This window comes from Herpailurus yagouaroundi, unplaced genomic scaffold (genome assembly GCF_014898765.1).
Source record: "Herpailurus yagouaroundi ecotype Mexico unplaced genomic scaffold, PumYag 163, whole genome shotgun sequence".
In the NCBI taxonomy this organism is placed as follows: Eukaryota; Metazoa; Chordata; class Mammalia; order Carnivora; family Felidae; genus Herpailurus; species Herpailurus yagouaroundi.
Genome location: NW_024412404.1, coordinates 36,985,305 through 37,008,194, shown reverse-complemented (window position 1 = coordinate 37,008,194; position 22,890 = coordinate 36,985,305). Strand labels below are relative to the sequence as shown.

The window sequence follows — 22,890 nt, the reverse complement described above, 5'->3', positions numbered from 1 at the left end:
GGCGCAGTCGGTTAAGCGTCCGACTTCGGCCAGGTCACGATCTCGCTGTCCGTGGGTTCGAGCCCCGCGTCGGGCTCTGGGCTGATGGCTCAGAGCCTGGAGCCTGTTTCGGATTCTGTGTCTCCCTCTCTCTCTGCCCCTCCCCCGTTCATGCTCTGTCTCTCTCTGTCCCCAAAATAAATAAAAAACGTTGAAAAAAAATTAAAAAAAAAATAAAAGGAGGAGGGATGGAAAAATGATTCTTCACTGCCTCGTTGCCTGGAGGTTTTAGACCTTTATTCAAAATCCCAAATCCCTCAGGCCTAACTTCCAAACTCTACACTTGTAGGTGGCCAAGTGTAGAGGCCCAGCCTTTACAAGCCAATCAGGGGAGGTATACTATCAGCGTGAGAGAAATATTCAAAACTGGATTATGGTGATGGTTGGACAACTTAGTAAATTTACTAAAAATCATTGAATGGTCTCTTTCTTTAAAAAAAAAAAAAAAATTAACATTTATTTATTTTTGAGAGGGAGAGACCGAGCATGAGAGAAGGGAGCTGGGGAACAGAGAATCCGAAGTGGGCTCCACGCTGACAGCAGAAAGCCAGATGTGGGACTCGAATTGACGAACCCTGAGATCATGACCTGAGCTGAAGTTGGACGCTCCATCGACTGAGCCACCCAGGTGCCCCTCTCTCTTTTCCCCCAAATAGTTATTTATTTATTTTGAGAGGGAGAGAGAATCTCAGCACAGAGCCTAATGTGGAGCTGGAGCCCATAAACTGGGAGATCATGACCTGAGCAGAAACCAAGAGTGGGTTGCTCAACCTACTGAGCCCCTCCCTGCCCCGCCCCCCCCCCAGCCCCTGAATGGTCTCTTAAGATGAGTGAATTTCATATGTAAATTATATGTCAATAAAGCTGTTTTAAAAATTAACCACAACACATGCACACACAAATACAGAAGCCAGGCAGAAAGGGGCTACTTTAGGATAGGCAGCAGGAGAGTAGCCTAATTTAGAAAGGGAGTGCCAGAGGAAGAGACTGGAGACCGTCCAGATGGGGAGAAACAAGGGTCGTGGTGGGCAGTTCCAAAGATGCTAATTACAAGAGCAAACCTCCAAGGAGAGATGGGGTGGAGGGAATATGTGGGTAATTGTTTAAAAAGTGTTGGGTTTATTCTTGCTAAGTATGGAGAGAAGAATGTGGGAATAAAGGAAGAGGCAGTTTGAAAAAAGCCAGGGAATTTTTAAATCTTGGAAATGGGGACTTCTACAGGGTGTCATAAAATTCATCATCTCTTTTAAGTAGATTCCTTAGGATTTTCTATATATATTGATCATAACATCTGCAAAGAAAGATAGTTTTACTTCTTTCTAGTCTGGATGCCTTTTATCTTTCTTGCCTAGTTGTCCAGCTAGAACTCCTAGAACAATGTTATGTAGAAATGGTGAGGGCAAGCATCCATGTCTTGTTCTTGATCTTAGGGTAAAGCATTCAGTCTTTCATCAAGTATGACGTTGGCTGTGGGTTTTTATAAAAAAGATGGCTTCATCAGGTTGATAACATTCCCTTCTATTCCTGGTTTGTTGCGCATTTTTTATCACGAAAGGACCATCCCCTCATTTTAAATCACTATTCTTTTTAAAATTTTATTTTAGAGAGAAAGAGAGAGAATGTGTGCATGCAAGAATGGGGCTCAATCTCACAACCCTGGGATCATGACCTGAGCTGAAATCGAGTCGGGCGCTCAACTGACTGGCCACCCAGGTGCCCCTTAAATTATTATTCATGTGAATGTACAATCAAGGCAGGCATTTATTAGCTTCAATATTCTGAACCTACTTATTTAAAAACTTAAGATGTAAATAATTGGTAGCAGCTTACAATTTGTGTTTTTTAAAAATACTTTTATGTTTACTTATTTTTGAGAGAGAGAGACAAAGTGCAAGCAGGGGAGGGGCAGAGAGAGAGGAGACACAGAATCTGAAGCAGACTTCGGGCTCTGTGCTGAGACACAGGGCTCAAACCCATGGACTGGGAGAGCATGACCTGAGCTACAGTCAGACACTTAACCGACTGAGCCACCCAGGTGCCCCTTGAAGACATTATTCTAAGTGAAAGGAACCAAACGCAAAAGGCCACATATCGTAGGATTCTATTTATATGAAATATCCAGAAAAAACAAATCCACAGAGACAGAAAGTAGATTAATGGTTGACAGGGTAGAGAAGGGGATTAGGACTAACTGCTAATGGGTTGGGGATTTCTTTTGGGGTGATGAAAATGTTTTGGAATTAGTGGTGATGTTTGCACAATGTAGTGAGTATACTAAAAGCCACTAAAATGTACATTTCATAAGTATACACTTTAAAATTCACCTTAGAAGGCATCTGGGTGGCTCAGTCGATTCAGCGGCCGACTCTTGATTTCGGCCCAGGTCATGATCTCATGGTGGTGGGGTGGAGCCCCGCATCCAGCTCCTCACCGGGCATGGGGCCTGCATACGGTTCTGTCTTTCCCTCTGCCCTCCCCAGCTCGTGTGGGTGTATGCTTTCTAAATAAATAAATAAATAAATAAATAAATAAATAAACAAACAAGTAAATAATTCACTTTAGATGTGAGATATATACCAATTTTTTCAATGCTAAAAAATATTAATGGTAACATCTAGGTGCTGGGTAATAGGGTAGTTCACTGTCAAATTCTTTCACTTTTGTTGACTGCAAATTTTTAGAATAAAATGCTAGAAAAAAATAAGCCACAGAAAAGAGCTGATTAATTTTATGGCTTCCTTCAGAACTGCCCGGGACACGGGGTGGTGGTGGTGGTGGGGTGCTCAGGGCTGGCAACTGGGAAGGAAGGGAGCAAGGAAACACCCTGCTGGCAGGTTGCCTGCGACACGGCAGGGGAATTGTGTAGACTCATTCTCCAGTGTTGAAAGAATGTAGACAGTCTGCTGCAGGCTGACCAAATTCTTGCCCACTGTGGAGGATTTCAAACTGTATGGCAGGAATGAGGCTTGACACTATTTTCAGAGGCCAGCAGCCTCCCTGAGTGCTGAGCGATGGGCAGACATGGGCTCGCCTCTTTATCAGTCCCTTCATTGCCACCCAGCGCCCACGCAGGGAGGCTGGAGGAACTGAGCTGGTTGGAGGTTGGGGGGGGGGGGTATGTGTACAGAGAGAATTTAAGGGATTAGGGGATTCACACTGAGGTGCAAAGAGGTGCTAATGAGATATTAAACACCTCTCGGGGGGGAGTAGCACTGAAGAAGCTGCAAACTGAGAGGGCAGAAGTTGAAAATGTCTTGAGGCTGCTGATAGGGTGGGAAAGATAACTGGCCACTGGTTAAATGGGACAGTGGTGTCTGTAACTCAGTAGTTAAACCGGATGAACGGCTTTGGGCTAACAGTGATGCAGCAGTGTGAAATAATTTTGCCATTCATAAAGGTAGAAATGACTCAAGACTGGGGAAGAGGTTGAGAGGGATGCAGCTGGCAGGTGGAGACTTGAGTAGTGCACTGAGTTGAATGAAGCTCCCTCCACATTCCTGCCTGCCTGGAACCTGTAAATGGGACCTTATTTTGGAAAGAGGGTCTTTGCGGATGTAAGCAAGTTAAGATGAGGTCAAACTAGAGTAGGGTGGGCTCTAATGCAGTGGCTGGTGTCCTTGTTCAAAGAGGGAAATTTGGACACAGAGACGCACAGGGAGAATGCCACGTGTCCGCAGAGGCAGAGATTGGAGAGGTGTCACCACCAGCCAGAGAACACTAAGGATTGTCAGCAGTCACCTACGGAGAGCACGGAACAGCTTCTCCCTCAGAGTCCCCAGAAAGGAACCAACCCTGCCAACTGACCCCTTGATACTGGACTTCTGGCCTCCAAAACTGTGAGAGAATCAATTTCTGTTGTTTTAAGGCACCAGGTTTTTGGTAATTTGTTACGGCAGTCCCAGGGAACTAGGAGTAATTTCAAGAAATTGTGTAAAACATGTAAGCCATGGAGAAATTTATTGAAGGCTCTGGGGGAGTTCTGAGAATCAGTGGAAAAAATTGAAGGGCCGAGGGCCTCTCTGATAGATGTTGGGTTATGCGAGGCCCAGCGACATCTGCCCTGAGAACAGGAATAAAGAATGAAGAGATAAAAAAAACAAGGGGCCAAAAACCCCTTTTTGTGTGTTCATCATATGTAAAAAAAAAAAAAAAAAAAAAAAAAAAACAAAAGGGGGAAAAAAACCCTTTTGTGTTTTTTTAAATTATAAAAAAAAAAAAAAAAAAAAAAAAAAAGCCATATCGGGAACACATCTCCACAGGGATTATTAGGATGACCCCATATAGGCTGATGCAGTCAGCACTCACATTTCTGGAACTGCAGAAAAGCTTGCGCTGTCCTTGCCAAAGGGACGGCAGCAGGAAGGGAAGAGTAGGTGTCCAGGCAGGTGGTCTTGGATCTGCAGAGGTTTGGGGACTGTCTGGATGCCTGGGACAGCAGTGGAATCAACAGAATTGGAAATCAGGAGACACAAGGTCAGGTGGCCTAATTCAGTCTTTTTGAAAAAAGATTCTAGTTTATTTATTTGACTACATAATATAGCCACGTGGTTGAAAATTCTAAAGGTCAAAATGGGAAAAGTGCAAGTTCTGACCCCATCCCTGTTCCCAACCACCCGGTCTCCCAACCTGGAGGCAAACCATACAATCATTATTGTTTTTTAAAAAATTATTGTTGGGGCGCCTGGGTGGCGCAGTGGGTTAAGCGTCCGACTTCAGCCAGGTCACGATCTCGCGGTCCGTGAGTTCGAGCCCCGCCTCAGGCTCTGGGCTGATGGCTCGGAGCCTGGAGCCTGTTTCCGATTCTGTGTCTCCCTCTCTCTCTGCCCCTCCCCCGTTCACGCTCTGTCTCTCTCTGTCCCAAAAATAAATAAAAAACATTGAAAAAAAATTAAAAAAAAAATTATTGTTTTTAATGTTTATTTATTTTTGAGAAAGACAGATCACGAGTGGGGGAGGGGCAGAGAGCGAGGGAGACACGGAATCCGGAGCAGGCCCCAGGCTCCAAGCTGTCAGCACAGAGCCTGACGCGGGGCTCCAACTGGCGAACCGCGAGATCATGACCTGAGCGGAAGTAGGACACTTAACTGACTGAGCCACCTAGGTGCCCTTACCATCTATTAAAGATATGTGTGGGTATGTGTGTGTATGTGTGTGTGTGTGTGTGTGTGTGTGTGTGTGTGTGTGTATCTTTGTATTTGTATTTTGCCTCCCTTTGTTAGCTAGAAGCTTTAACAGAAGCTGCTGTTTGCTTCCCAGCTACCATTCTCCCCTTTGATGAACCCCACGTTATGGAAGCACGAGGGCTCTAGTATCACACTTTTGAATTTCTCTGGCAGCTGGATGGGGCTATGTGATGACATTCTAGCCAGTGAGCTAGAAGTCAGAAGTATAGAAGTGCCGTGTGGTACTTTTGGAAAGTCACCCTAGTAGAAGGGGGCCAAACCTTTCTTTTTTTCTTTCCTCGTGTTGCCTGGAATGTGGATGTGTTAGCTGGAACTCCAGCAGCCACGCGGATCTATGAAAAGAGCAGTGCATTTGAAGGAATCTCAAACAACGTCTGAAGAGTCAAATGCAGTCTTAGACTGCCTACCTCTGGATCTCTTTTCTGTGAGGAAGAAATAACATTCTACCTTGTTTAGGCCAACCAGAAACTTTGTGAAGATAATGCTACTATAATCAGAAAATCTGCAAAGCTGGTTTGGAGAGCAATGCCAGTCAGGCAGGCCTATGAGAAATATTCAGATCAGGAACCGAAGCCGATAATGATAGTAGCTACCACATACTGATTATTCTTTCTAACAGTTTTATTGAGACATAATTTACATGCCATAAAATTCACCCATTTGAAGTGTACAGTTCAGTGGCCTTTAGTATATTTCCAGAGTTGTACAACCATCCCCATAATCTGACTTTAGAATATATGCATCATCCCCAAAAGAAACTTCGTACCTAAAAGCTCTACGGAAAAGGGCTTTACAGATGTTATTTCCTTTAGTCTTCCAGTAACCTCTAAGTTTCGTTTTATCCTCTTTATGGAGAGGAAAACCAAGGCCCAGAGATAAGAAAACTTGCCCAAGATCACCCAGACTACCAGTGCCAGGGCCAGGATTCAAACTCTGTTTTGGTTGACGCCTAGACCTGCCCTTCTCAAGCCGCTACCCACATGCTGTTACCCAGGCGCAGCGATGTGGTCTCTTACCTCTGCCTGGTTCTTGTTCCCCAAGGCCTTCAGTGCCTCTGCTAGCAGTCTTGCCCTATTTCTGGTCCCACTGCGGATGCCCTTCGTGTTTCCTTGGCTGGGCGCATGCAACTTGTTTCTGGACCCTAGCCTCTTTCCCTTTAATCCACTCTTGTGGCAGATCAACTTCCTAATCCCCGATCCTGCTCAGGTTACCCACCTTTCCCACTGTGAATATGTGCACGTTGCCTCCGGAGTAAAACCCTTAGCTCCTTGACACAGTATCCAGAACTCTTAGAGGATTGGCCCTGATCCATTCTTCCAAACCTCTTGTCCTCCACCCCCACACAAGCCAGGTTCCTGTCTCTTGTGTTTGGTGCTGTTCTTTGCGCAGAGAATGGCTTCTCCCACATCTCTAGCCATCTCAGTCTTGCTCAGTCTGTGAAGTGAAGCTCCTTCATGAAGCTGTCTCTGTTCTCCCCAGTAGGTGGTGGTTCCTCAGCCCTCTGCTCTCCCACCCCATTCAGTTCCCTCAGTGGGGGCTGTTAGAACATTCTTTATTTCAGTAGTTACTTGGGCTGGTCTAGACTGTAAGTCTCTTAAGTTCAGAAGTGAGAGTCCTCTGATTGGTCAGGCCTGAGTTCTTTGCCCACCCCTATAGCCAGCGATAGGGCCAGTCATACCCAAAACTCTTGGACTGAGATAGGGAAGTAGAGGATCCCTTAAGAGTTGCTGGGTGCATCAAAACAAAAGCCCATTTCCAGTATTGGCAGGATGTAGTTTTTCCAGAAGGCCTGAGCAACTTTATTGTTTCATTTATTACTTCCTTGATTTAATTGATTAACTCGTTCCTTTATTCCTTCAACAAATAGTTGGGTAAGCAAAACTAAATATAGTCCTTAACTCATAGAGCCTCCAGTCTCCAAAACTAATCAAGCCATCTATAAACAAATCTAGAAATGCAGCAGTGGTAATCTGAGATGCATTTGAGTCCCCAGAAGGTTTTCATGTTTCCTAATCGAAATGACTGTGTGAAGTTATTTTAACCGGGCAACAAGCCTTTCACAATTAGAAGTGGTCCTTTACATTCACATGTTCCAAAAGAGGTACCCTTGGACTTAATTCACACTGAAGTGTGAATAAATGAATGACTGAATGAACAAGGCCGTTCTTTCTACACCCTTGAAAGAAGATGGATCGTATGGGTGGGGATGGTTGTACAGGCCTACAGAGGGCTAAAGGACAATTTCCTTCACTTTCCTATTTTGAATGGGGAATCTTACAGGCTGACTCTGAAGGCTCCCCTAGAGAACAAAGAGATAGGGGAAGCCTTGGGGCCTTTTCTGACCTTCACCCTACTTCCTAATAGCTATAGAAACTTTATGTGCAAAATTTCTCTCCATACCAAAGCAATCTCCATAAGGATGGGTTATAGTGGCAGAAAAAAGGATCCATCCAGGCTTCAGCTCACATGACTGTGGAGATAACACCCAACACAGCGAGTTCATAATGTTCCTGCCCGTTCCTGAACATCACATACATGTTACTGCTTTGAAACTTAGCCATCAGCACTTGGGGCCTCCTGACCTGAGGTCTGGGTGTTTTTGACTAGAGGGCCAGAAAGATTCCAATACAGAATAATTTGGTCAGTTTTCGGGACTTTAAACTTACTCTGCAAGACTCAGGACCACCCTAAGCCTCCCTCAGATCCGACCCCTGCGCCAGGCCTGGCTGCCTGCGATACCCTCAGGCTTTCAGAGAGTTTGTTCCTTGCCTCTGTTGAAGCCCAGACAGCCTGCCCCTTTGCCCCCAGCTACAGTCTGAACTTTCTGAGGTAGGGTTCATGGCTCAATGCTCAATGCTGAGCTCAGTGCTTGACAGATGGTAAATCCCAATCACAAATGCTCCGTGACTGAATGTGCTTCCAGTGTTTCTCTCTGCCAGCCTCTTGCCAGTGACCTGGCTGTTTCCCAGCTTGTTATCCTGGCTGGGGAAAATGACCCCCAGAGTTTTTCCCGTGGGGTTCCAGCCCTGACCCGGGTTGTTTTTAGCTGCACAGAATCGGTTCCTCTTCTCTTCACCCCATTGAGTTCCTGCCTCCACTTACCCTGTGGCCGGTCTTAAAGAGGATTCCATAGCAAAGCTGGAGATAACTTCGTTTTTTGGCATATGGAATAATGTGTTAGTCTTTGGTGTGTCTGAAGGAGACTGAATGGTTAAACTTTGCCGTAGCCCACAATAAACAGGTGTCCCAGGAAGCAAGAAAATTGGGAGTGATTTGTAGCCTACCTTTGTCCTTTAACTTTGCCCCCCTTTAGTGGGTAGTTCCCCACTGGGAGAACTTTGGTGGGAGATAGGGCTCTCCTCCAGGCCGAAACGTAGAGGCACGTGACCTTGGCCCAGCTAATCAGATGTTCTCACTCATGACTCTTTCTCTCCAGGGATTGATGGGGAGACCTAAGGACAGATGGGAAATCAGTGGAGGGGTGAATGTGCTGAGTCAAGTGGCACTGAATGGTGTGAACTTGGCTGGGTTTTTGGCTCCCTAGCCCCCTTCCTTCCTGCCAGCTCTTCAACCTAGTATCCTCATAACAAATCCAGTTTCTGTTAGCCAAAGTCACTTTCCAGTGCTTGAATCCAGATTGATATAAACCTGTTTTATGTCTGGAGGAAGTGGTTTAAATAAACCAGGGAGTGGGGCACCTGAGTGGCTCAGTCGGTTAAGCGTCCGACTTCGGCCCACGTCATGATCTCACGGTTTGTGGGTCTGAGCCCTGGGTCGGGCTCTGTGCTGACAGCAGCCTGGAGCCTGCTTCGGATTCTGTGTCTCCCTCTGTCTCTGTCCTTCCCCCACTCGTGCTCTGTCTCTCTCTGTTTCTCAAAAATAAATAAACGTAAAAAATTAAAACAAATAAACAAGCCAGGGAGCATCTGTAAGGTGGAATACTACACAGCTGTTCAAAAGGGTAATGGCATATCTATGTGTACTGACATAGATGTCCAAGATGCACTTCTAGGGATAATGTGTACAATATATCACAATTAATCTAAAAATTAAGGGAAGCCTGGCTGGCTCAGTTGGTAGAGCATGTGACTCTTGATCTTAGGGTCATGAGATGGAGGTCCATGCTGGGTGTAGAGATTACTAAAAAAATAACCTTAAAAAAAAAAAAAAAAGGAAAGAAATGCCATAAGAAAAGGAATTTAGCTTTGTTCACACTTATATTTCCAGGCCTAGAACAGGACCTAGCACATCGTACATATTCGATAAATATATATTTTTTAATGTTTATTTTTGAGAGAGATGGAGAAAGAGAGAGACAGACAGACAGACAGGGGATGAGTGGGGGAGGGGCAGAGAGAGCGGGAGACACAGAATCCGAAGCAGGTTCCACGCTCTGAGTGGTTAGCACAGAGCCCAATGCAGGGCTTGAACTCATGAACCACGAGATCATGACCTGAGCTGAAGTCAGATGCTTAACTGACTGAGCGACCCAGGCGCCCCTCGATAAATATTTCCTGAATGAATGTACTGTATGGAAAAAGATCTAGAAGAACATATATTAAACTGAAAATAGTTTCTTAGAGGAGGGACTAGAGGTAGGGGCGGTTGACGAGGGAGATTTTTATCTGTATTACTTAAATTTTTTTTACAAGGGGAATATCTTCACGTATTATATGTGTCATTAAACAATATAAAAAGATGCTTGCAGTTTGTTGGAGGTAGGCAGATGGAGGTGCAGTGACATTTGTGGCCCTGGCCCTCTTCCCTGCGCCATACTTCTGAATTCTTAGGCGTCTTTTCTCTGCTTGAATATATAGTCCTCTGTAATTCTAAATTTTTTTTTTCAACGTTTTTATTTATTTTTGGGACAGAGAGAGACAGAGCATGAACGGGGGAGGGGCAGAGAGAGAGGGAGACACAGAATCGGAAACAGGCTCCAGGCTCCGAGCCATCAGCCCAGAGCCCGACGCGGGGCTCGAACTCACGGAGCGCGAGATCGTGACCTGGCCGAAGTCGGACGCTTAACCGACTGCGCCACCCAGGCGCCCCAGTCCTCTGTAATTCTAACCTGACTTCTGTTGTATGTGACTTATGTGTGTTCATTTTGTCTCTCCCAGTCTGTCACTCCTGCAGGGCTGGGGCCACTTTTCCATGACCTTCGGTTCAGCCAGACTGTTGGAAACAAGATGAATTTCTGAACTGTTCATGAATACCTGCTGTACAGCCATGCTTATCACCAGGCTGGCAGTCAGCAGCCAGACTGAGTAAGGATGATTTCAGGGGAGCCAGGACCCCCTTGCTTGTCGGCAGGCTCGTCGGCTGGGGAGTACTTATTATTATCCTCGTTTTTTCAGAGGAGGAAGTGGACTCAGAAAGTGAAATAAGCTGTCTGGGTCACGGTTAGAAGTAACGGAGCTAGGATTTCAAAGTAGGCTTACTGGCTCCAGAACCCATGCTCTTAACTACCGTGCTGTAGTTCTCCAAACGGTAAGGGCTTTGTATAAAAATGTCATCAAAACAGATAAACCAGAAATAGAGTGGTGTGGTATTCTACCTGGTTGTAGCAGTGAAATTTTAAAGTTGTGAACATTTCTTCTGTGTGAAAACAGCCATTCAATCCAATCAGTCAGTTGATGCTGGGTCTCATGCAGCTAGGAAAAAAAAAAAAAAAACAAACAAACCAAAAAACAAAACTTGTTCCTTCTTGGGAGAAATTCTTTGCAGAATTTGAGCCTTGTGTTCCTTGCTTTGTATTTATACCAAATATGCAGCTTGGATTTTCCAAGTCTGTCGCGGGTTCAATGAACAATTTCACTGATACGTGTTTGTTGAATTGTATGTTTCTTTTCATGTATTTGTTCAACAGAGATCATCTGTTAAACATAAGACATAAAATAGGGCACCTGGGTGGCTCAGTCAGTTAAGCGTCCGAGTTCAGCTCAGGTCGTGATCTCATAGTTTGTTGAGTTCCATTCCCACATTGGGCTCTCTGCTGTCAGTACAGAGCCCACTTCAGATCTTCTGTCTCTCTCTCTCTCTCTCTCTCTGCCCCTTCCCCTCTCATATTCTTTCTCTCTCTCTAAAAAAAATAAATAAATAAATAAAATAAAGCAATTTTATTTTAACACTTTCATCAAACTTTGTAAAGATTTTTTTCTTATATTTATTTTGAAAGAGAGAGTGAGGGAGGGCCAGAGAAGAAGAGAGAATCCCAAGCAGGCTCCTCACTGTTAGTGTGGAGCCAGACGTGGGGCTCGAACTCGGGAACTGAGATCGTGCCCTGAGCTGAAACCAAGAGTCAGATGCTTAATTGACTGAGCCACCCAGGCGCCCCTTCATCAAACTTTTTTTTTTTTTTTAATATTTCTTTTTTTTTTTTTTTTAATTTTTTTTCAACATTTATTTATTTTTGGGACAGAGAGAGACAGAGCATGAACGGGGGAGGGGCAGAGAGAGAGGGAGACACAGAATCGGAAACAGGCTCCAGGCTCCGAGCCATCAGCCCAGAGCCCGACGCGGGGCTCGAACTCACGGACCGCGAGATCGTGACCTGGCTGAAGTCGGACGCTTAACCGACTGCGCCACCCAGGCGCCCCTCATCAAACTTTTAATATGAAGTCATCAATTGAAATAACCTATTGGATCATGAGATTCAGTTTTTGTTTTGGATTATATAATCTGAGGACTTGTTTAATCATTTGTTCAAAAACTATTTATTGAAAGGTCACTATGTGTCAGAAGCCATGGGGAGCAAAATAGATGTAGTCTCTGTGCATGTGTGGTAGGAAGTCTAGTTGGGAAACTTCACAGGAAATAAATAGTCATACAAACAACTACATAATTTTAAGTGGTTATGAAAGCTATGAAGGGCGAGTATAGAGTGCTCTGTGAAAGTGTAGTCGGTAAACTGATTTAATATAGTGGGGGCCATGGAAGCCATCCCAACCACTGACATTTAAGCTGAGACCTGACCAATAATAAAGTGAAAAATGGGCCAGTCAGAAAAAGTAACAAGTGCAAAGGCTGGAGGCAGGAAGAGTTTGCTGAGAAACTGAAACACATGTGGGTAGAGCTTAGTGAAAGGGAAGAATGCTGGGAGGAACCTCACAGGAAAGGATGTCCGAAGGAACCCCAAGAAAAATATCCCTAGAAAAATCCTGCATAGTAAAACAGTACAGAAAAAAACATTAATGCCTTAGGTTTACAATGTTCCCACATCTGTTGCCTCACTAGAAGTGAATCCTCACTAGAAGCCCATGAGGCAGGGAGAGCAAGCAGAATTATGATTATTTCTATCACTAAGCATTAAAGCTCAGTCAGGGACAAAGTTAGGCAGCCTTTGGTTCCATGTTTCAGACCAGAGAGGCAAAGTCTGTGGGTGCTCTGGGAAGCCGGAAGGGAGCGTGTGGAAAGAAGCAGAAGTGACCCACGGCTGTGCTGTGTGACTGTCTGAAGCAAGCGGGCTGTGAACGAAATGTAATAGTTACATACTTCTTGTTTTCCGCGCTATACCTAGCCTTCTAGGCATGTGTCTCTGTGTCATAATTTGAGCCTAGGCTGGGGATTTCTGACTTGAACCTTAAAAAGTAGGTGGAATACGAAGGGCTAATCAAAACAAGAAACTACAACCCCCAGCAGGTCTCGGGGCTCGGTCTCCTCCGGGATCCTTTTTTTTTTTTCCGCCAGGGCTGGGGGCGACCAATGACCGTTAGTAATTTGAATAGACCAATAATATCATGAAACTGTTTAGGTTGCGGAGGGGTGGTAAAGTCACCCAATCGCATGGAAGAGGGGGGAAACACCTTAGCCAATCCGAAGGCGTGGGGGCGGGGCCGGATATGGGGGCGGAGAAAGAAGTTTGCTGACTAAGATGGCGACAGAGGCGCAGAGTGAAGGGGAGGTGCCAGCCAGGGATTCCCGCCGGAGGTGAGCCGAGTTCTTGGTCCAGCTTCCTTGGAAACGAGGCCGTGGGCTGGTCGTACTGACGCTTTTCCTTTGGGTCATGGTGACCCAGCGGGGCCACGCTTTGTTGTTTCCTGCCACCGCGTTTCTCACCTTCACGCCTGCGGTCTGGCTCAGGAGCTGGGATCCAGCCTGGCCTCCACTTGGTCCCGTTGATGCCCTCTCCGGAGGTCTGTCCGCAGCGTTGGCTGCAGACCCACCGGTTGGTGGTGGCAGCCCTGCTTGCTTTTGCGCTGAGCTTCCTTGGTGAGGAAACTCAAGCCCAGAGCTGTTAAGCGAATTCCCTAACGTCACACAGTGCCGGGAGAGAGCTCTGTCAGTACCGCAGTATATGTGTTAAAGTCGGAGCGAGGGTTGGAGTGCCAGAAATGGGTTTGAGTTCTTGTGCCAATTAAATAAAATTTTTCGTTGTGCTTTAGAATACTTAACACGAGGGCTACCCTCTTAGTAAATAAATAAATAAATAAATAAATAAATAATTAAAGTAAATGTTTATTTCTGAGGGTGGGAAAGGGCAGAGAGAGAGGGGGACAGAGGATCCCAAGCGACCCCACACTGACCGAGAGCCCTGTGTAGGGGCCCCAACTCACTAACCCTGAGATCATGACCGAAGCTGAAGTCAGCCGCTGAACCGACTGAGCCATCCACGCGCGAACCCTCTTAGCAAAATTTTCAGTGTATGAGATAATATTGTTGACGATAGGTACAGTGTTGTACAGCATATCTCAAGAGCTTATTCATCTTTAAATTTTTTATTTTTGACAGAGAGAGAGAGAGAGAGAGACAGAGCATGAGCGGGGGAGGGGCAAAGAGACAGGGAGACAGAAATCAGAAGCAGGTTCCAGGCTCCAAGCTGTCAGCACAGAGCCTGACGCAGGGCTCGAACTCACGAACTGTGAGATCATGACCTGAGCCGAAGTCGGATGCTCAGCCGACTGAGCCACCCAGGCGCCCCAAGAGCTTATTCATCTTGCTTAACTGGAACTTTATGCCTGTTAATTAGTAACTTCCCATTGCCCCTCTCCCAGTCCCGGCAACCACCATTCTACTCTAACGTTCTATGAAATTGACTATTTTAGTACCTCATATATAGAAGTGGAATCATTTGTCTTCCAGTACCTGGCTTATAAGGTTCATCCATGTTGTCACCTATTGCAGAATTTTCTTCTTTCTAAAAGCTGAGTAATATTCCATTCTGTGTATATACCACATTTTGCTATTCCATTCATCTGTCCATGGACATTTAACTTGTTCCATACCTTAGTGATTGTTAATTGTGCCTCAGTGAACGTGAGAGTGCCAGTAATTCTTTGAGATCCTGATTTCAATACTTTTGGATAAATACAAGCGGGATTGCTGGATCATATATAAAATACTCAGCCAATTTTTAAACCTCTCTCAGCTTCAGTGTCTTTATTTATAAATGGGCACAATGGTGTCTACTCCAGAGAATGTCAGTATTAAATTAGACAGTCCTTTTAAAGTGCTTAGACCTGGGGCACCTGGGTGGCTCAGTTGGTTAAGCATCCAACTTCAGCTCAGGTCATGATCTCACAGTTGGAGAGTTTGAGCCCCGTGTAGGGCTCTATGTTGACAGCTCAGAGCCTGGAGCCTGCTTCAGATTCCGTGTCTTCCTCTCTCTCTGCCCCTCCTGCACTCACACTCTGTTTCTCTCTCTCTCAAAAATAAATAAACATTAAGAAAAAAAATAAAAAAAAAAAAAAATAAAGTGCTTAGTACTGAGCCTAGCAGGTAATAACCATTCATTATGTGATAGATTTTCTTTTTCCTGGTAGAACTAAAGAACAGATCTGCAGTTTAAGAAATCATAATTTCTACAGGCACACCAAAAGATAGCTTTTCCCAGAAAGAATTTCCAGGTGGTCTTGCCACAGCCTTGAGACCTTAGTTGTCTCAACTGATTACTTATATATTAGAATTTAGTAGAGTGAGATTATTCTCATTGCCTCAGTGTAAAGTGTAAACACTTTGGTGTCTCTTGGTGCCATTTGTATTGAATAAGAGATTCCAAGTCTTGGGAAGTTGGGTTTATGAATGGGCACTGGACTCCTTCCCTAGCTGAGATAGACATGGTTGAGTGTGTTAATATCTTACAGGGAAGAGTTTTTCACTCTTGGAGGTGTCTATAAATGGTTGATCATTGGTGCCTGGACACTGTAGAGGGGATTGATAAATTTGATGAGCTGATCTCTCATCCTGCTTTAAAATCTTGAATTGTGATGAAAACCTGAAGACAAAATACTAGTCTGTAGCAGGAATGGTTTGAATTCCTTTAAAGGATGTTGCCAATTGAATTTAAGTTTTAAGTGCCAGGTTTAGTTATATGATCAGCAGGTATTTACAGAATTTTATTTGAATTTGAAACTTTTTATCAATTTCCTATTATAAAAGAAAATTCAGGTTTCTGTAAGGCTTTTTGAGGGCAGGACACATGTTTATTTTTATTACATATTCCCGGTGCTTAGCTTTGCATAGGTGGTCAATAATGAATGAATAATAGTCTTTTTTTTTTAAGTCTATTTTGAGAGAGAGTATGTGTGTGTGTGCTTGTGTGGGGGAGAGGCAGAGAGAGAGGGAGAGAAAGAATTCCAAGTAGGCTCCATGCTGTCAGCTCAGAGCCTGATGCGGGGCTTGATCTTAGGAACTGAGATCATGACCTGAGCCGAAGTTGGATGCTCAAATGACTGAGCCACCCAGGGTCCCCTACCTTCAAGTTACTCTTAAGTGAACAATTCTAAAGGGGAATCCACAAATAGAAGCTATCCACTCTACCAATAGCAATATAAAAATATTTAAGACTTTCAAAGGCCAAAGAGAGAAAAGCTAAAGCAGGAAAATCTGTAGCCATTTCTCCTACATAATTGGCAGTAGGGAAATACAGTTCAGTACCTTTTTTTTTTTTTTTTTTTTTGAGAGAGAGAGAGAGAGAGAGAGGGCACAAGTGAGAGAGGGGCAGAGAGAGAATCCCAGGAGGGGCAGAGGGAGAGAGAGACAGAGAAAGGGGGAAGAGAGAGAGTGAGGGAGAGAGAGAGAGAGAGAGGGAGAGAGAGAGAGAAGTGAGGCTCACCTGAAGCAGAGCACGAGCTCACCCGATGCAGGGTTCAAGCTTGTCCGATGTGGGACTTGAACTCATGAACCGTGAGATCATGACCTGAGCCGAAGTTGGATGCTTGACAACTGAGCCATATAGGCGCCCAGTTCAGTACTTTTTGAATTAAACAGACATATAATAAAAGTGCTATTATTAGATGAAGAGGGGAAATTGATAACAAAGAGTCACAAGCTTTTTAACCCCAAAACTCACGGGGAAAAAGAAACCTGCTGTGAACCTAGAAAAGCAAATGGGAACATCCAGGGTTGGAGGGAAGCATAACAAGCCATGGTAGTGATAACATTTGTCATAAGTTGGTGACAGTTAATATGCCAGCAGTGTCCAAGTTTTGGGGCCCAAGCCTGTTTCTAGAATTTAGGAACAGCAGGAAGCTTAGGAAACAACTACTTACTGGATGCTTGCATTCCATTTTGGAATTGTTTTTGGAGGATAAGGAAAGTCCTATAGATGGGGAAAGGGTCCTGTATTCTGCTAATTTAAATACACCATAGAGAGTGGAATATTGGTTACTCAACACATAATTTCCTGAAGACTTTTTGTTATATTGTTCTTCCTTTGATAAGACAGCAGTGTGGCCCTTAAGAAAAGTGATAGATGGAAAAAAAAAAGTGAAAAATGGAACCTTTACTGATCTTTGGAAGACTTGCCTCTTCTCACATGCACAAGTGGGAAAACATGATTTAAATACCTGAATCCAGTTTTGTATTTGTGCTGTCAAATCCTATCCGAAGGGGGGCACCTGGGTGGCTCAGTTGGCTGAGTGTGGGACTTTGGCTCAGGTCGTGATCTCACGGTTCATGAGTTTGAGCCCTGTGACAGGCTCTGTCCCCCTCTCTGTCTTCCCCTCCCCCGCTTGTATTTTCTCTCTCTCTCCCTCTCTCTCTCTCTCAAAAATAAATAAACATTAAAAAATATTCTATGTGAAGGGTAATGAGGAATAGATTCTTCAATTTTAGTGTATGTGCTGCCAAAGCAGGCACAGGAATAGATTCTTCAGTGATTTTTCTTTTTTTCATTTTTTTTTCAACGTTTATTCATTTTTGGGACAGAGAGAGACAGAGCATGAACGGGGGAGGGGCAGAGAGAGAGGGAGACACAGAATCGGAAACAGGCTCCAGGCTCTGAGCCATCAGCCCAGAGCCCGACGTGGGGCTCGAACCCACGGACCGCGAGATCGTGACCTGGCTGAAGTCGGACGCTTAACCGACTGCGCCACCCAGGCGCCCCTCTTTTTTTCATTTTTAAAGTTTATTTATTTATTTAGAGAGAGCACAAGTGAGCAGGAGGACAGGGAGAGAGGGAGAGAGAGAGAATCCCAAACGGGCTTCACACTGTCAGCACAGAGCCTGACTTGGGGCTCGACCCCATGAATTGTGAGATCATGATGTGCTCTGAGATCAAGAGTTGGACACTTAACTGACTGAGCCATGCAGACCTGCTTCAATGGTCTTTCTTGAATCTGAATCATTTCATTTTATATTTTTATCAATTACCTGGCTTAGAGGGTTTGATCATTATATTTATAGACAAGGCCAGTCTTGTGGAAGGAGAGGGGAAGAAGGAATAGAATTTTAAAATAATCCACATAAAAGTGGCTTACTTTTCTTTGCTTCTGACCTTTTGTAGAGTTTGTGAGATTAACAAATGTTAAAGCTGGAGGTTGCTGGTTGGTTATGTGGAAGGTCATCAGAGAGTGGCAGTCTGTTTTTGTTATTGTGAGTTCAGACACTATTTTATCCATTAGGTGGGTTTGAGGAGACTGACTCCATTCAGGCTCACAAGAAGCCAATTGCTAAATGCAAATTTGGTAATTTGCACAAAGAATATACAAGTTATGTACACCAGTTTGCCTTATTTTATCTTTGGGAGGGATACACTACAGTTGATTATATCAATGCTTATTATTATTATTATTTTTTAACAGCAGTGATCTCATTTCCTTCTTGAAGATACCCTCTGGTTACCTTGTATGAATTCTCTTAACTACACTGTTATTAATCATTTTTTAGGATGGGTTTTTTTCTAGAAATGCCAGAGCCCATCTATTTTGTGCTGATGGTTTGCTAGTTTTACCTGATAGATCAGTTGAGGTTCAACTAGGATACAGAAACTATACAGTAATTTGAGCAAAAAGTGTTTAACATAAAGAATTGTTAACTATAGTGGGATTGGAGTTAACAGGGACTGGCTAGTAAGTAAAAGAGATCTCTAAAGATTATATAAATAGTAGATATCAGAATCAGCTTATATATATTGAATCATCATGTTGTACACTTTAAACATCTTGCAATTTTATTTGCCATTTATACCTTGATTAAAAAAAAAAAAAGAATCCACTATAATCCTTAGGGCTGAGATAGAACGTACAAGAAAGAGGTCCACGCTTTGTTTAAGGCATGGCTATGGCTCACATTGAATGGCAGAAAAGTTGCTGTGGTGGAACTTGTTGGAAATTCACCTTATAGGACCTGCTAGAAATCCACGCTTTAGGGTACTGGGGAAAGCTGTTCCTAGGGAGCTACTGGCTTATGGGTGCTGCTCAGTGCCATAGACTGCAGGAGGCTGTCACTGGAGAAGCTGCCTATGCTGTGGGATCTGGGTACTGGAGAAGCTGTGCATGCTGCAGGAGCTTTCCTAGTGGAGTGCCCTGGGGCCAGGGAAAGGGAAAGGCTCCTCCTCCTGCAGTGTCACCCCTGTGTTCTTTATGAACTCTCATTGTCATGCCAGCTGGAGAAGAAAATACATAAACTTTAAGTAAACAAATTTATTTTGAGAGAGAGCTTATGAGTGGGGAGAGGCAGAGAGAGAGGGAAAGAGAGAGAATCCCAAGCAGGCTCCACACTGGGGGCGGGTGGGGGGGTGTCAAACCACGAACCCTGAGGTCATAACCGGAGTGGAAACCAGGAGTTGGATACTTAACCAACTGAGCCATCCAGGTGCCTGGAGAAGGAAATATATTTAAGGGCTCCAGCTCCATTTTCGCAGAGTAGGCAACGGTGGGTGAGAGGCATGAAATCAATAACTGGCACATGTGGATAATCATCTCGCTCTAATTCTTTGCCTCTCTTGCTGTAGCACTTCCTAAGACTTCTATGGAAGAGGATGAGATACTGGGTAGGATCTGAAAGAATGAGGAGGGACAGAAACACATCAGAGAAGACAAGGGAGTGATGGGTGGTTAAATTTGCACTGACACACTTATTTGCATGTAAACTTGTAAAAGTCTATATGCTTTCTAGATAGAATGACTGTTTCCTGGAATAAAGAACCTAGAGCAAGACTGTTAAATTATATTTATCTATTTTTTTAAAGTTTATGTATTTATTTTGATATAGAACCAGCAGGGAAGGGGCAGAGAGAGAGCAGGGCAGAGGATCCAAAGTGGGCTCTGTGCTGACAACAGAGAGCCTCATGCGGGGCTTGAACTCACAAACTGTGAGCTTATGACCTGAGCTGAGGTTGGACGCTCAACGGATTGAGCCCCCCAAGCCCCCCAAGACTGTTAAATTATATTTAACCTGATAACTATTGCTTATCTGTATTTTATTTTTTTGAGGCATGCTGATGTGTAAAGTGTTAGTATTACCTTACTGATCTTTGCAGTTTCAAACTTGCAGAGATCACAGAGGGTGTGTTGTTTATTGATACTGTTCTCTCAATTAAAGCAGTTTGTGTCTTTGAGCAAGTTACTTTCGTATTTCCCTATCTTTAAATGGGGTTTCCGGTAGGTAGTTATACGAAGTTTTAGAAATTGTTGTTTGTAATGATCTTGAAATATATATAATTTTAAAAGAGTTAATTGCATTTCTGCCAGGGTCTAATGTATAATAATTTTTTTTGGCCTTGTTCTAGGTCTGGGTATTGCACATGAATCTTTTGAACAAGTGTAGTTTTTAGTTATACTTATTAGAGTAATACCCTTTTATCCTGAATTTAGATTTAATATCGGCATCAGTTATTTGGCATAACACAGCATTAAGCTTGAAAGTTTTGTTATTTTTTTTTAAACGAACCTTTGAATAACGTGGGACAATGAAAATCACCGAAATGAGCTGAGCTGAAGAACCGAAGGCTGCATGCTGTGTGCTGTGATTGGTGCATTTGGCTGAACAGAAGTTCACATTGTAAGAAAACCCAAGACTGGCTTATTAAAAAGCCAAGAAGCATTGGAAAAATGGTACAGAAAGGAGAAGCACAAGTGATAAGATAAAAATTAAAAAGAAAATATGGAGAAGAGAGGGTAACTTCCTAGTAGAGGCTGCCAGCCACAGCCTTAGGGCAGGCTTTAGAGGCAGTGGTGATAATGAGCCCAGCAAGAGGTGATCTAGGAGAAGAGAGATTTCCCAAGGAAGAAGTAGGGAGGCGGAATACCAAAATGACCAAAGAGGGGCTGGGATTTATACTAGGGGCTGACATTTTTTTTTTTAATTAAAAAAAAAATGTTTATTCTTGAGAAGGATAGAGACAGAATGTGAGTGGGTTAGGGGCAGAGAGAGACACACACACAGAATCCGAAGCAGGCTCCAGGTTCCGAATGGTCAGCACAATAGCTTGACGCGGGGCTCGAACTCATGAGCTGTGAGATCATGACCTGAGCCGAAGTTGGGCGCCCAACTGACTGAGCCACCCAGGCGCCCCTAGGGGGTGACATTTTTAGCATTTATATTTATTAGGATTCTTTCAGTTATATGTGACAGAAACTTAAACTAGCTTAAGCAAAGAGATGCTATCGATTGGCTTAAGAAAATGAAAAGTCCAAGGGGTAGATCGAGCATGGCTTAGTCTGTATTGAAATTCTCAAATCTCAGTGTCATGAGGCATCTGCTTCTTGCTTCCTTAGATCTGGTTTCCTTCCTTTTTTTCCTGCTTTTTGAAAAGGCAAGTTCTTTACAAAAGATGCAGTAAAGGACCACCAGCAGCTTCAGTCTCACATTCCACAGGTTTAGCAATCTTAGCATCTAGCATGACTCTGGAATTAAATCTTTTCCTGGTTTGACTCTGTGGGCCTTTGTCTGAATCAATGAGGAGGATAGAATGTTTCCATTGGTTAAGCCTGGGTCCTGAGCTCACACTTGCTGCCCAGAGAGTAGGGTCGATATTGGTGGCAAACCACATACATTGAAAGATGGGGAGAGCTTATTGCCCAAAGGAGAATAGGGGTGCTCTTACCAGAGGAAGGGGGAAATAGATGTCGGGTATGCAAAAAACAGATGTCCACTGCTCTATTTCATTAACCCCTCTGTATACTCCCCTCTATTTAACGTTATGTTTTGAAAAGGGCTTGCCATAAGTATGTGGAGAACATATTTTATGTTTCTTTTCTTTTCTTTTCTTTTTTAAATTTATTTTGAGAGAGACAGAGACAGTGTGAGTGGGAGAGGGGCAGAGAGAGAGAGAGAGAGAGAGAGAGAGAGAGAGAATCCCAAGCAGGTTCTGCGCTGCCAGAGCAGAGCCGGATGAGGGGCTTGAACTCATGAAACTGTGGGATCATGACCCAAGCCGATACCGAGAGTTGGATGCTTAATCGACTGAGGCACCCAGGTGCCCCACATTTTATGTTTCTTAAAAAACCAACCAAACCAACAAGCCCCTTATTTAAGTACTACTTATTTCTTTTTTCCACTGTCCAAACCCTATTCATCTTTAAGATCTACCTCAAATCTCATCTCTTGTATAAGAGTGAGAGTGTCTCTCCTACCTTCTTTTTTTTTTAATGTTTATTTTTGAGAGAGAGAGAGTATGAGAATGAGCGGGGGAGGGGCAGAGAGAGAGGGGGACAGAGGATCTGAAGAGGTTCTACACTGACAGCAGAAGGCCTGATGCAGGGCTCAAACTCATGAGCCATGAGATCATGACCTGAGCTGAAGTTGGACGCTTAACTGACCGAGCCACCTAGGCGCCTCTCTCCTACTGAATTTGTACATCTTTTATTGTTTGTACCATGGATTGGGCAGTTAATGATCTTGTATTATCTTTTGTGTTATGGTCTTTAGTTATACTTAAAATTTTGTAGGAAAGCTATCATTCTTTTTTGTAATCAAGTGTAAAACTGTAGTAATATAGTGGGGAAAATTATTTTGTCAGATGTTCACAAGTTTTGTGATCTACCTTATAAGTAATTATTCAAATATGGAGTGCGTTAATGATAGTACATTTTATAACGGGAAAGTGTTAGTGTGAAATTCATAACTATAACACTATAAAGCCATAACTTTTAAGATGATCATATGAAAACATAATAATAGTATCAGTTACTAGATTAAATACAGGTGATTTGTCAGGTTGAACTATGAAAGCTGGACACCAGAATGAAATGGAACCATAGAAAAATTTAGTCACCCCCTACTGAATTTAGTTGTGCTGAAGTAATAACACTTTGGCTTTTGAAAAATTAATACATAATTAAAATATTGCTTGTATACACAAATACGGAGATGAGATGTTTCGTTTAAAGACATATGGATCAGTTATGGGGCGCCTGGGTGGCGCAGTCGGTTAAGCGTCCGACTTCAGCCAGGTCACGATCTCTCGGTCTGTGAGTTCGAGCCCCGCGTCAGGCTCTGGGCTGATGGC

At 43.8% G+C, this 22,890-nt stretch overlaps 1 protein-coding gene across 1 annotated transcript in view; it reads left to right on the top strand.

Moving 5' to 3' along the window:
* Positions 1–13,061: 13,061 nt before the first annotated feature.
* The window catches only part of ARHGAP19 (Rho GTPase activating protein 19), a 70,864-nt gene continuing 61,035 nt past the window's right edge, over positions 13,062–22,890 (top strand). Inside the window, exon 1 of the mRNA XM_040486031.1 lies at positions 13,062–13,148. Coding sequence (XP_040341965.1) covers positions 13,093–13,148 — 56 coding nt within the window. The 5' untranslated portion in view covers positions 13,062–13,092. The remainder of the gene's footprint in view (positions 13,149–22,890) is intronic.